This window comes from Harpia harpyja, chromosome 13 (genome assembly GCF_026419915.1).
Source record: "Harpia harpyja isolate bHarHar1 chromosome 13, bHarHar1 primary haplotype, whole genome shotgun sequence".
Lineage (NCBI taxonomy): Eukaryota > Metazoa > Chordata > Aves > Accipitriformes > Accipitridae > Harpia > Harpia harpyja.
The window spans coordinates 18,020,395-18,032,616 of record NC_068952.1 but is presented as its reverse complement, the minus strand read 5'-3'; the positions used below and the strand labels follow the sequence as shown (position 1 = coordinate 18,032,616).

General features: G+C 38.5%; 1 protein-coding gene and 1 long non-coding RNA gene across 3 annotated transcripts in view; both read left to right on the top strand.

The window, feature by feature from the left end:
• Positions 1–12,222, top strand: part of PPP1CB (protein phosphatase 1 catalytic subunit beta) — a 30,533-nt gene that overhangs the window by 11,409 nt on the left and 6,902 nt on the right. The window contains exons 1-5 of one of the 2 annotated variants that reach the window (XM_052805192.1): positions 981–1,814; positions 1,942–2,073; positions 5,432–5,662; positions 6,015–6,119; positions 11,230–11,301. In XM_052805192.1, coding sequence (XP_052661152.1) covers positions 1,974–2,073; positions 5,432–5,662; positions 6,015–6,119; positions 11,230–11,301 — 508 coding nt within the window. In that variant the 5' untranslated portion in view covers positions 981–1,814; positions 1,942–1,973. Of the gene's footprint in view, positions 1–980; positions 1,815–1,941; positions 2,074–5,431; positions 5,663–6,014; positions 6,120–11,229; positions 11,302–12,222 lie in introns of those variants that run through there. The other variant, XM_052805191.1, reaches the window with a different exon arrangement.
• On the top strand, positions 6,133–10,597 carry LOC128149802 (uncharacterized). Its single transcript, XR_008237860.1, has 3 exons — positions 6,133–7,317; positions 8,182–8,301; positions 9,210–10,597. It is a non-coding gene; the product is annotated as an uncharacterized LOC128149802 (long non-coding RNA).

Here is a 12,222-nt window from a genome sequence, read left to right as displayed (position 1 = left end):
TCTTGTGGGATTCTAATGAGTGAAGTATTTCCAGTGTATCCTTGCTGCAGATAGACTAGCCCTCCTGCTATTTTGGCACTCAAACGGGCTGTCCCAGGATCTAGTTTCACACCTCTTACCTGCTTGAGAAAACCATTCTTCATTTCTGCCTTGTCACATGTTCCTGTGGCTGCTTCCTAACTTCAGTTTAACAAGTGTGTCTGGTGTTTATTAAAAATAAAAAAAAATTCATAGCACAGTGTTGGAATGGTCAGATGTGCAGTTACACTGGGAGAAGTATGCAGTGATAACCAGAGCAGAGCTTTTTGAGCTTAACACTTTGGACTGCAGTACTAGGTGACCTAGGACAAACTGTTTCCCCTCATATCCTTTTTTTCCCCATTTTTTCCTGATCCTCATCTGTGCCTGCTGGTCTCTGAGAGGCAGTATGGGCCCAGGGGGTCATGCGAGTCTCCTGCCCCTCTGTCTGGCCATCCATCTGGGTTGTGGACACCTCCAGGCAGAGCACTGTGTCCCTGACTGAGGACACCCTCCCCCTGAGCAGACATCAAAGGGGTCTGGACAGGCACCAGGCATGATGGCATCTGCACCATTTCTGTGCTCTGTGACATCTTCTGCCTAAAATGAACCTTCCAACACCCCAGGAACACCCCTGCGAGCAAGGTGCATTTCTCTTTGCATCAAGGTGATGGTCCTGCCTGGCCCAAAGCTCTGCAGGGGCTGAGCAGGCTGCAGCAGTCATTATCATCTGGGCCAGTTCTCCTGGATCCAAACTGCTCACACTACGGCGGTGCTGGGGGGACCATGCCAGGCCTTGCAGGGGACCTTGTGTGAGAGCAGTTTGTCTAAGCATTACCTGTGGCTGTGAGTCTGCGACAGACACATACCCTCAAGTGGCTAAGGTATTTTTTGAAAGTTTGAAAGCATTTGGATTTGAACTGCAAAAGTTTTGTACCACCTTCTCTTGTAGGTACTACCTGTGGTTTAATGCTGAATGTTGCTTCCATCTAAAGCAGATGGCAGAACAGGATGTTCACCTGCTGTAGACACTGATACATCCTGGCTTATTAGTTTGAACTCTGAAGTTTGGTTTATGCTGAGGTGCAGGACTGAACTGGATCAGCCAAAGTGCAGACACATTTGTTCTATTTTGCTGCTTCATTAAAGACACATTAAAGCCTCTGACAGAGGAGTCGTATAGACATTTGTGGAAAGAAGCAGCTGCAGATAAATTTGCCAGAGGATGTTGGTTGGAGTGCAATGACATGTGAATGTTTTTGAAAACTTAGTGCTAAATATAGGTCTGAGTACCTGACTTACTGGTTTAGGAATTCAATTTCATTCTAATTAGAATGTCTTTGGATGTAAAGGTTCCAATAACTCAAGAGCCATTATGTATGAATGAAGGTTTAATCAAACTTTCATAGTTTTTAGTGTGATGTACCTAATACGGCAATTTCCGCTGCCAAACATGTAAACATGCTTGTAGTTTTTTCTTTGTATTTAGCTAGCACTGTTGAACTCAACAGTCTTAAAGAAGTTTATTTTGTGCTAATGTGAAAGTGTTTTCAGGATTTTGATTCTCAGGATTTTTTTGCCTGTTGTGAATACTCTAGCATAATGGGATTGTTAATTTAACAGTAGTAATTTTTTTAAGTTGCTATTTATCCAAATGTGGATGAAAGCAAGGCTTAAATTGTTCTCTTCTGAGAGTCTGATTTAACAGGATTGCATACAGACTTTTAAGCACAGGTTACCACAGTATCAGAGATTAACTTTGGAATTCATTGGAATACATAATTCCAACACATTTGGTAAGTATATTGGAATGTGCTGCTGGCTTTTTGTCAAATGTAGATTTCAAATACAGCTCATTTGCACTTACCTATTGCTGTGTATCTGTGTGATAGTTACCTTCAATTGTTAAACATCTCATTTCAGTACGAGGATGTCGTCCTGGAAAGATTGTTCAGATGACCGAAGCAGAAGTTCGGGGTTTGTGCATAAAATCACGTGAAATATTTCTTAGCCAGCCTATTCTCCTGGAACTAGAGGCACCTCTGAAAATTTGTGGTACGTAGACTTCATATGTATGTGTTTCATGTAGGTGTTTTAATCTAGTTGTATGCTAGGTGGGTTGGAAGGGTACTGAGATAGGCAAGTGACCTTGACTTGGGTGATATGGATTAGAGGTCTTTGTAATCTTAGATGTAATTTTCAACTTAGATTGGATTAAGTCGAGAAAAGGCAGCTAACAGTTGGTAGATTGCTGATGCTGCTGGTACTATGTAGGAGCAAGTTCCGTTGGCAGTAAGAGCTGCTTGTGCCCTTGTCTAGTGCAAATTTTGCAACCTGTCCCTTGTACTTAACTAGGGACTGCTTGCGCAGAGCTGCTACTCTTTCGATCACTACTTCAAAAAGCAGTTAGCTGCTTTAAAAAAAAGCAAATGTTTAATGTTGTAGTTGGTCTCTTCAAAGCATAAGCAAAACAAAGATCTTTTACATGTTGTGAAATGGAACACTTCAAAAATAGTGTTGAAGAAGGCATTGTTAGTCTTTCAATTGAAAAAATAACTGGATGCAGGCTGTTAAATTAGGCTTAGTTACCATGTAATAAATTCCTTGAGCTTTACAGCAAGCTTTAGCAAACTTCGTTATTACTGTCAAATATGGATAAAACTAAAATGTGTGTTCTTTACCTCTCTAAGCCTTTATAAGATGCTAGACTTCTTCAAAACTATGCTGTTGTTAATAGGTATGCAAGCTTGTAAAAAAAAATGTTACAAAAGTATTGTATATACTGGCTTGCAATCATCCTTCAAGTCATTACAGCAGACACTGTCTTAGAAAGCATAAAATTTCTTGAATTGGGCTTCTTGAAGTGTCATAGTATTAAAATGGAAGCAGTCTTTGAATTTGTTATTACTAACATGCTCAAAGATAGATTAGCTTCTTCCTAGCCTTACTCCTGACAGACCTAATGTAGCAATGTTTCTTACATTAAGAAAGGATATTACCAATTAAAAAAAACCAACAAAACCAAACAAAAAACCAAACCGCTAATGGAAAAGTCATTCTTAAATGACTAATTGCTTGGTAGGGTGGGGAGGAAAAACCAGACCAGCTTGTCTAATGACAAAGTTGAAGGTAAAATCCAGCTTTACCACATTGTGTGTATGCTACACTGGAAAGATTACAGTAGTCTCATCTTATTCCTAGATAAAGAAAAAATGAAACCTCAAATATTTAGATTGTACATAAGTCAATGTCTACAAAGTATAATTAATTTCCTTCAAAGTTGGTTTCTCATTTGCTTAAATTGAGCCAGTTGAAAGGACTGTTAGGTGCACAATAACAGGGTAGCAAATGCACAGTTAAGTAAGGCATTTGTTATTTTTAAATTGGATTCCAAACACAGTGATAGCACCAGGAAGTGTCAGATGCATCTAAATTTAATATTAGAGCAATTGTCAAAGATGCATTTAGATAAAAGTGAATGAAAGATGATCGCTTTCACCAAAAGCAAAATATGCAGCTGTACTGCTTTGAACTACTATTTTAGTGTGTTCAGGCAACGCCTGAGGAACCATTATAGGATTGTCTTGTCTTGTAATCGAGTCAGTTCAAAATAAGCTTTTACATGTTGAATGGTTGTGTTTTAATAAAAGACAAAAGATATTCCTATGTAAATGTCCGATTTAAAATAGATGCGGTTTTTACTGTAAGGCTTTGTATCTGGGAGACTTCAATTCAACTTGTGGAATTGTAAACGCTTTGATCCCTTTACAAAATTGTTTCTATAAAATGTTCCTTTACCTTTAAGTGTTTTGGTCCCTCTGGCTTGTGTGTAACAAAGTAGTTCTAGACAATGAATGCTGTTATATTCTTTCAGTAGTATGTTTACTTGGTAGCTAATTCTGGTGGTGGCAAAGCCTGGGGAGTGTATTGATAATGTTGTTCTGGAGTACTAGACTCAGCACAGCAATGGCTTGTTGAGGAGTCTTCTATGTTTTCTTCCAGTTGTGACCTGGAGATCTGTAAATATTAAGTAGAATAGGAATTGTTCTTGTTGCAACATATGTGAAAATTATTTTAGCTGGTGAAAGTTCAGATTATGTCTGGAATTGGGTAGTGGATAATGTTCCCCATTATTAGAAGAAAATTGGGAAGCGATTCCTCTTCTTGAGTGAGAAATAGTCGCGGAAGAATGCTACCTAAAGGAGGAAGTGTTGCATTTCTCGTGGAAAGAGTAGAGAGGAATACAGCTATGTACTCTTCTTATCAGTGTATGCTTTAAGAATTGGATGGGAGAGCATACAGGTTTGGGAACCTTTCTTAAGATTATGGAAAAAGTTGTAGAGAGGTGTGGGTTGGGTTTTTTTGCTTTTTTAATGCCATAGTAGCTAGTACTCTACTGGAGAACAGCTGTGCTTGGCAGAGTTGGGGTTTTGCCACTGAACAAGCAGCAAAAGTGAAAATGCATTTATGGAATGCTTAGTGTAAGGGACCAGCATACAGCTGAAGGCTTCTTGCATAGCTTTTTTGCATTCATTTACTTTGGTAAGGAATTCTACAGTCAGCTGGAATACGTTGCATGTATTCTACAAGTTACTGTAGAGCAGCTTTGGTATCTTCTTTGACCTTTTGGGCAGCTCAGAGTTAGCTTTGGCTAGTCTGATATGATACACTGTGGTGCTGTAATTGCCACACAGCTGTTTCATGGAAAGCCTGTTTAATTTTAAAGCTGGCAGTGCGATGAGTAATATGATGGTTATTTTTCCTAAGATATACCTGCCGGATTGAGTATCTTGTAAGGATTATCAGTCTTTGAGTCTCTGTACTGGTTTTGTATGAATAATTGCACCACAGGAGGAGTTACCTTAAATGCTGGGGGATGGGAGTCTTAATACATCAGTGTTGCGGGAGGACAAGCAATTGACCTTTGAAGTTAAGTGCTCTCTGCCCGCATAATGTTCAGTTTCTCTCCAGTCTATCTAGATTCTTTACTGATCTGTTTTTGCAGTAAATAATGTGACTTAACTTTTTCTTAATACATTGGCTTTCTGGCCATGTAACTGTTCAATGAGAGGTTGTCTTTCTGACCTTGTTTTAATTTGAACAAATTAGAGCATGGTTAGAAAGCTTATGCTTAATTGCAAAGACTTCTGTAGCTTTTGGTTTTCAGATTGGTTTCATAACTGACACAACAGTTCTGCAAATACTGTGGGTTATTTACATTTAGTGAGTACTTCAGTTTGTAAAATTAACATAGTTCTCACCTTTCTGATACCTATTGCCAGTCTATTTTTAAAGGAAATATTAATGCTTTTTTTAAGATCAATTAATAAAAAGTGATTAGCTGACTTAAGTTCTTGATCTGTGTACTCTTTATGTTGTTGCACTAATCCTTGGTAAACATTTTCTTATATAGGTGATATTCATGGTCAGTATACAGACTTGCTTCGATTATTTGAATATGGAGGATTCCCACCGGAAGCTAATTATCTTTTCCTTGGAGATTATGTAGACAGAGGCAAACAGTCTCTGGAAACAATTTGCCTATTACTGGCATATAAAATCAAGTACCCGGAAAACTTCTTTCTCTTAAGAGGAAATCACGAGTGTGCTAGCATCAATCGGATCTATGGATTCTATGATGAATGTAAGCAAAACATATTTCTTTTGAAAGACTGTGACAGACTGATACTGTGTTTTGGAGACACTTCTAGGTAGTGACTCTTGCACTGCAAGGATTTCAATATTCTGTGAACCTGCTGTGAAACTTTCTAAAAGTACATTTCAAACCAAGGCTAAAGTCACTAGAGAATTATTATTTGCTTCTGCTGTCCTTGAAATGCTGTTGCAGGAGATTGAAACCTAAGTACACTGACAGAAATAAAGCCCTGTGAAGACAGTTTGCTAACATTTTTGGTCAGGTTGTGGTATGTATTGCAGGTTGGCTTTAAGAAAACAAAAGCCTTCTCTTCCTAATGTCGCACACACTGTTCTTGTAGGCAAGCGGAGATTCAACATTAAGCTGTGGAAGACCTTCACAGACTGTTTTAACTGTCTGCCTATTGCAGCCATTGTGGATGAGAAGATCTTCTGTTGTCATGGAGGTAAGCTGATGACTGCTTTTAGAGGCTGTGTCTAAACTGATCTTTGGGTTAATGCTCTACCAAATGGAGTGTGGATGTGCATACCTGATACTTAGCTGGAGACATTTAACCTTATATTGTCTGTAAAAGTCGCTGTTATGCCTTGTGCTTTCCTGTGCACCTGGCAGCAGACAGATATCATTCTTACCTGATACACATGGCCCTCTACCTGAGGGGCAAGTGCGTCTATAAGTATGTTCCCATCAGTATGTTCCTCTCTGAAGGGTACTGTGCTAGAATTCTTGCCTAATTTGCCACATGACTTGTTGCTGTTGCCATCTATCAGTGCAGCCTTAGCTGACATTGGCATCCTTAGCAGTGAAGTGAAAGAATAGCTTTCACAAGTAACCCCAGCTCTATAGTCTTGGCCTCTTCAACTGGTTTCATTGTAGTTGGTGGAAGGGACCTCTAAGATCACATAGTCCAGCCTGCTTCAAGTAAGACATTTGTTACCATTAAAGCAGGTCAGCGATGGCTTGCTCTGACTCCATAAAACCTTTGCTATTGGAAAAATCTACATTCTGTGGGCACCTGTCCCAGTGCTGCACTGTTCTTGTAGTGAAAAAAGTTTGGTGTTGATCTGATGGAAGCTTGTGACTTGTCTGAATATTGGAATTTACTTGGACACTCTTCTTTGTAGAAGGGGACTCCCCATGTTTTTACAGGCAATGATGCTTACGGGTTTTCAGGACCTTGCAGAGTCAAACAATTGACAACAATTTCACATTACTTGTAAGAGTCATCTTGCCTTTTTGCAGCTGTCTTTGCAACTACCTCCATTGATAAGCAACTTGATGCCTTGCACTGAGTGATCCAGAGATGGTCTGGTAGGTGTCACACCGGGATTGTCAGTGAGATAATTAGAGATTAGTGGAAGTGAGAGCACTCCAGAAACCTCTAGTTTGACTGAACAGCTCCGTTTGGAATTAGAAATAGCATGCACCCAAAATTCCTGAGCAGACTCTTCCAGACTTTGTGAGGTTGTATTGATAGCTGCCATCCTGCCTTTATTAATTACAGGTATCTCTGCAAGAGCTCTGCCTGTATGGAATGTGCTGTAAAAATGATCCTGGCTCTTCTCGCATCTTGTATTGAAAGCTTCTGCCTTCAGTGCCTGCTAGTATAAGCTACCAGTGTCTTATGCATAATACGCTCTGAGGTATTGTCGTGTCTCTGAATACAGAATTAATGCAGTGATAGACAGTTGAGTCTGCCAGTCTCTAGGTAACATTGACATGTTAAAGAAAGTACTTGTTTTCTCACAGGTCATCTTTTCATCTGGTTCTCAATCAGTGTGGTGGTGTGTCTTTTTTTCTAAGAACTGAGCTAGGTCTCAGAATTTTAAGAATATGAGATACAAAATCACTTCTGTACTGAGGTAGCCAATTATCAGTGGCTGAAATCATGTAATAAATTTGTTTCCAAAAAAGCTGGCAAAGGAATTACTCTTACTATCATTATACTTTTTTGAATTTTGTTTTATTTGGGAAACAGTAGAGAGTGAATGGTGACAAAATACTGTAGTGTTTCAGGCAAACAATTAAGCTTAGGTGGGTGGTAGAAGGTAATCAAGGAAGCTTAGCATGAAGAATGCTATGTTCTATGACAAAACTGTTAGTTTTGTGTGTATATGCACTTAAGACCTGAATTATGAACAAGAAGTCTAGAAAGCTATTTTTCAAGGAAAAAAAAAACTAAAGCTTTATTATAAATGTATTGGGGGGAATTAACCTCTTGTTTAATCAAGTAGGAAAACTTTTATTTTGTGCATAGCATACTTTAAGGATCCTATTATGAACAGCAATATTTACATCTATTGAATGCTAATGGTCCCTTAAACTTCTACAGGCTTCATCTGTAACTGAAATTACTATGACTCACAACTGATTTGCGGCTGTGAAATAAAGTGAAAAGATTACTAAATGTGCTGTGTGTTTCTAATAAATGAAAGTGGACATTCAGCACATAAATAAGTTTTGCCCTTTTTCCACTCTTCTCCAATCCTATCCAAACTGCATTCCAGATCCCATGAAGTCATGGACTGTCAACGCCTTTTCATGATGTTACTACTTTAATAAACACTGAGGCTGCAACACAAACCATTCAACTCTGCTGGAGGTTGAAGCTAGGCTGTAGATACAAGGTAGGTGCCTTTTTTACTATATTGCGCATTTTTGCATAGTTTATTTTAAAAATATTGTCCTCTGGGATATATAATAAAACTTTGCAAAACCGCATAACATAGTAAAACAAAAGGCACCTAACTTAGCCCAGTAGGCTATCTTCAATAGCTTAAAAACTTGAGTCAGCTTTTTTACCTAGACTTTTCTGGGCATCTGCTGTTTTGAATTCTCCATCTCACAATATAAATCAAACCTCTCTTGCCATCCCTGTCTCCCAGTAAATGCTCATGCTGCTGAAAGGATCTTCCATTGTATACTTCCCATCATTTCCCCCTCTCTTCCCTGTCTTTCCACATTGCTCATACAAGTTGTATTTTGGCCTTTCCTTAAGGCTGTCCTCTCGACTTACTTCTGACTTTGCTCTTTATCTTGCTTCATTAAAGCTCATTCCATAACCATTTCTGACTTCTCCCTTTTGCTCTGCTTTGTAGTCTGTATGGTATTGTCCTCTTATCTGACACCACTGTCTAGTTCTAATCTTTAGAGACCTTATGTGATTACTTTCAAGTTTCTATAAATTAAGTCCATGTTGGAGTGTCATGTTGGTGGAATGCATTGGTCTTATCACATTGGATTTAAGCTCTGAGATGGGAGTCATGTTAGTTTAGTAGACTACTGGATTTACGTAATATTTTCAAGCTCTGGAATTCTGTTTTTCTTGACATTAATGACAATGAAATGTATGTTGAAGGCAAAATCTAGTTGATAATCTTACATAGTATCCAAAGAGACTTGAAGAGCTTCCTGGATTACACTATGAAAATAAGTAACCATCAGTTCCACCTGATCAGGGAGTGGTTCAAATCTAGAGTCTGGATTTGATGAGTCTACCAGGACTAATGACAAGTCATTTTCTGTTTTCCCTTAGGGAAGGGGTGCTTTTATGCCTCAAGAAGATAGTATACTGAAAGATACTTTTTCTGTGCTTAGCTGTCATTATGTGACAAGGTAACTTAATTCAATTGTGTACTTTTCAGTTTTCTTTCAGTACACAGTAGGTTGCCGCAACACTGTAGTGGCGACAGCTTGACAGTAAGCTTTAGTAGCCTGTGTTTGCATTCTTATTTCCTTCATTAATGCTGATCGTGTACAACTTGTAGATCTGAATTTGAGACATTAGCTATTTCTTTTTGTGCAGGGGGAGTTAGGAGGATACTTGGGAAAAGACAACCTCTTGTGTGGTACAAAGAAGGCTACAAACATGCAGGCAGTTTTGTGGGGTTTTGCTATTTACAGTGGTGTAAAATAGCACAAAAATTAACAGTTACAGGGTTGAGACATGCAAACCATGTAATGATATTTTTTCTTCTAAAGAACTTCATGTTTTGGGTGCAACCTGAAACACTGAGAGCTGTAACCTCACAGAAGGTCACAAACTGGTGGTGCTTATTTCACTGATATTGTCCATTACTATCTCAGGGTCTGGTGCTGAGTGGAATCACAAGTAGAATCCACATGCCTTTGTGCTAATGTATTCTGCATGCAAATACATCAGATCTGGGGAAGGGGAGTGGTAGGTTGGTCAGGGTTTAAAAGCTGATTATCCCCTTAAATTTGTATTAGCATCCCTGTATTGTTCTGTAAGTAGACTTAACTAAAACTCCTTTGATACGCTATTTTATGTAAGATTTCTGCCATCCTTCACAACCTCAAGGTAATATTGTGAAGACAGCTTTAACAAGCTGATGAGGATAGAAGGCTTTTATCATAAGACTGCTTCAAAATAATCTAAAATCTTAATACTTGAAGAAAAGTTCCACAAGTCTTTACATCAGATGCATTGGAGTCATTGTTCCTGTAACACATAAGTTGCCACTGTGCAAACTCTGGTGTCAGCTGAAATTATTTTACATGGTAACTCCTTTCCAATGATAGGTTTTCTTCTATCATGTTCAAAGTTCTGGACCGAGTCAAATGGATATATGGCTTGTTAATATGAAATATGTTTCATCACAAATTAGGTCTTCATGCTGTATTTCCAAACTTGCAACTTTCTTAATTAGGTAATCTTGGCCTAAGTCATTTAAGTCACTCCAGGACCCTTATTTAAGGACATGTTAAGGTGCTAGAGCATCTAGTAGGCTCTCTTTCATGCCTGTATGCCTCAAGTAGAAAAGCTCTGGATTGTGTGCTTAAACTGTTCAAAGGGTGGCCTTTGGAATCCCATGCTTTGGCTGTAATTACATGTTAATATGGCAAAACTATACAAAAAGAGCTGTGTCTTTGCAATAAATGATTTTTTTAGTAATCAAGTACTGTGGTAGTCAAGTAATTACTGTAGTAATCAAGTCATTTTATAAATGACTAAGCAGCTGAGCTATAGTAGATGACTACCTGTGTGCTCCTTATCTATTGCAGTTGCACAGTCTAGTATTCGTTCACAGCATCCAGTGACTGCTGCTCAGCTGATTTGTGGTAAAACACTGAAATACAGTGATGTGACTTAAGATTCCAGTCACACCTGCAGGCTGCTTTGGCTTGTGGTCTTTTAAAGCTGGGTAGGGGATTTTCCTTCAGCTTTTATAAAGTAAGACGGGTGTAAAGAAGGTCACCTGCACCCAGTATAATTGTGTTAGATAACAGGAATGCTGTCCTTCACTGGTTCTCTCTAGTAAGCTGTTCAAGTGAACATACTTAACTGTAGAGTTTTGTGCTGTGTGGCTAAAAGGATGGTAGGAAAACAATTAAAACCCCTTGCTAATTTCACTTTTGTTATTCTCTCTCCCTCTGTTCAGGAACTTAATTGTCTTATAGCAAACTGTCTTTTGTTTATATTACAGTGGAAACAATGGATGCTGTATGACTTTGAACCTCTAATTGTGTGTTCTCTGGAAACCTTTTTACAGGTAAAATATGTAGATAAGTCACTTGTTTTCTTGTACTTACAGGACTGTCTCCAGACCTCCAGTCAATGGAGCAGATCCGGAGAATTATGAGACCTACAGATGTTCCAGACACAGGTGAGTGACATGGAATTTACTCTAAATAGGTCTTAATGATGAAAGAGGTTTAATCAATTTCTGTACAGGCAATGCAGTGACTTAACACAACCTCTGTTTACAGTACAGTATTCCGTGATGTCTGTGTAGGGCATGAGTCTTGTTCCTCCTGACAGCTGTTATCTGATATGTTAGGGGCTATTGCCCAAGTTGTTATTGTTTGTCATAAGAGTAGGATACATTATCCAAGTTCGGATACATTATCCACAAGTTTGCCTTAAAACAAACTTAGAAATCTAATGAAAGATCAAATGAAACTAAACAGCTAGTTCTTTTTCTTGCCTTGATTAGGCAAGACCTTTCAGTCTATTGAAGAACATAATTGTTTAAAGCTTGCTGAGTGTTATTTAAAGTATTTGGGCTTCTCTACTTGGAGCCATGTCTCCTTCCTCTTTGAATTTGTCGAGTACAGCTCCTACTTCATTGCAGCTGGGATTTCAAATGCTTGCATCAATGTACTAGTTGTGAATTTCTCTTCTACTAATACATGTATACTTTGTATAGAGGTGTTGGATCCAAATTGCCAGTGCTTTCTGTACAATATTCTTTTGAATGGTTTAACTAATCATCTTCCTCAGTGTCCCATTTATTCCAAATTTGGTTACTAGTGGATTGAAAAGACTGTCAAGCAGTACAAATGGATTTTTTTTAAAGTGTTCATTTCAACAGTGGTCTAAAATTAACTTTCAAAGGAGATATCGCATCTAAACCTTTTTTTGAAAGACAAATACAATTACAGTTAAACCTTGGAATAGAAGAATTCTACTTCCTGTGATGTTCCTCAGTGCTGATGCATAGGAGTAATTCAGGGACTAATATTAATATATCTACTGTCCCTTAAACAGCAACATTTCCGTGCAAGCTGATATATATGCACTTGAC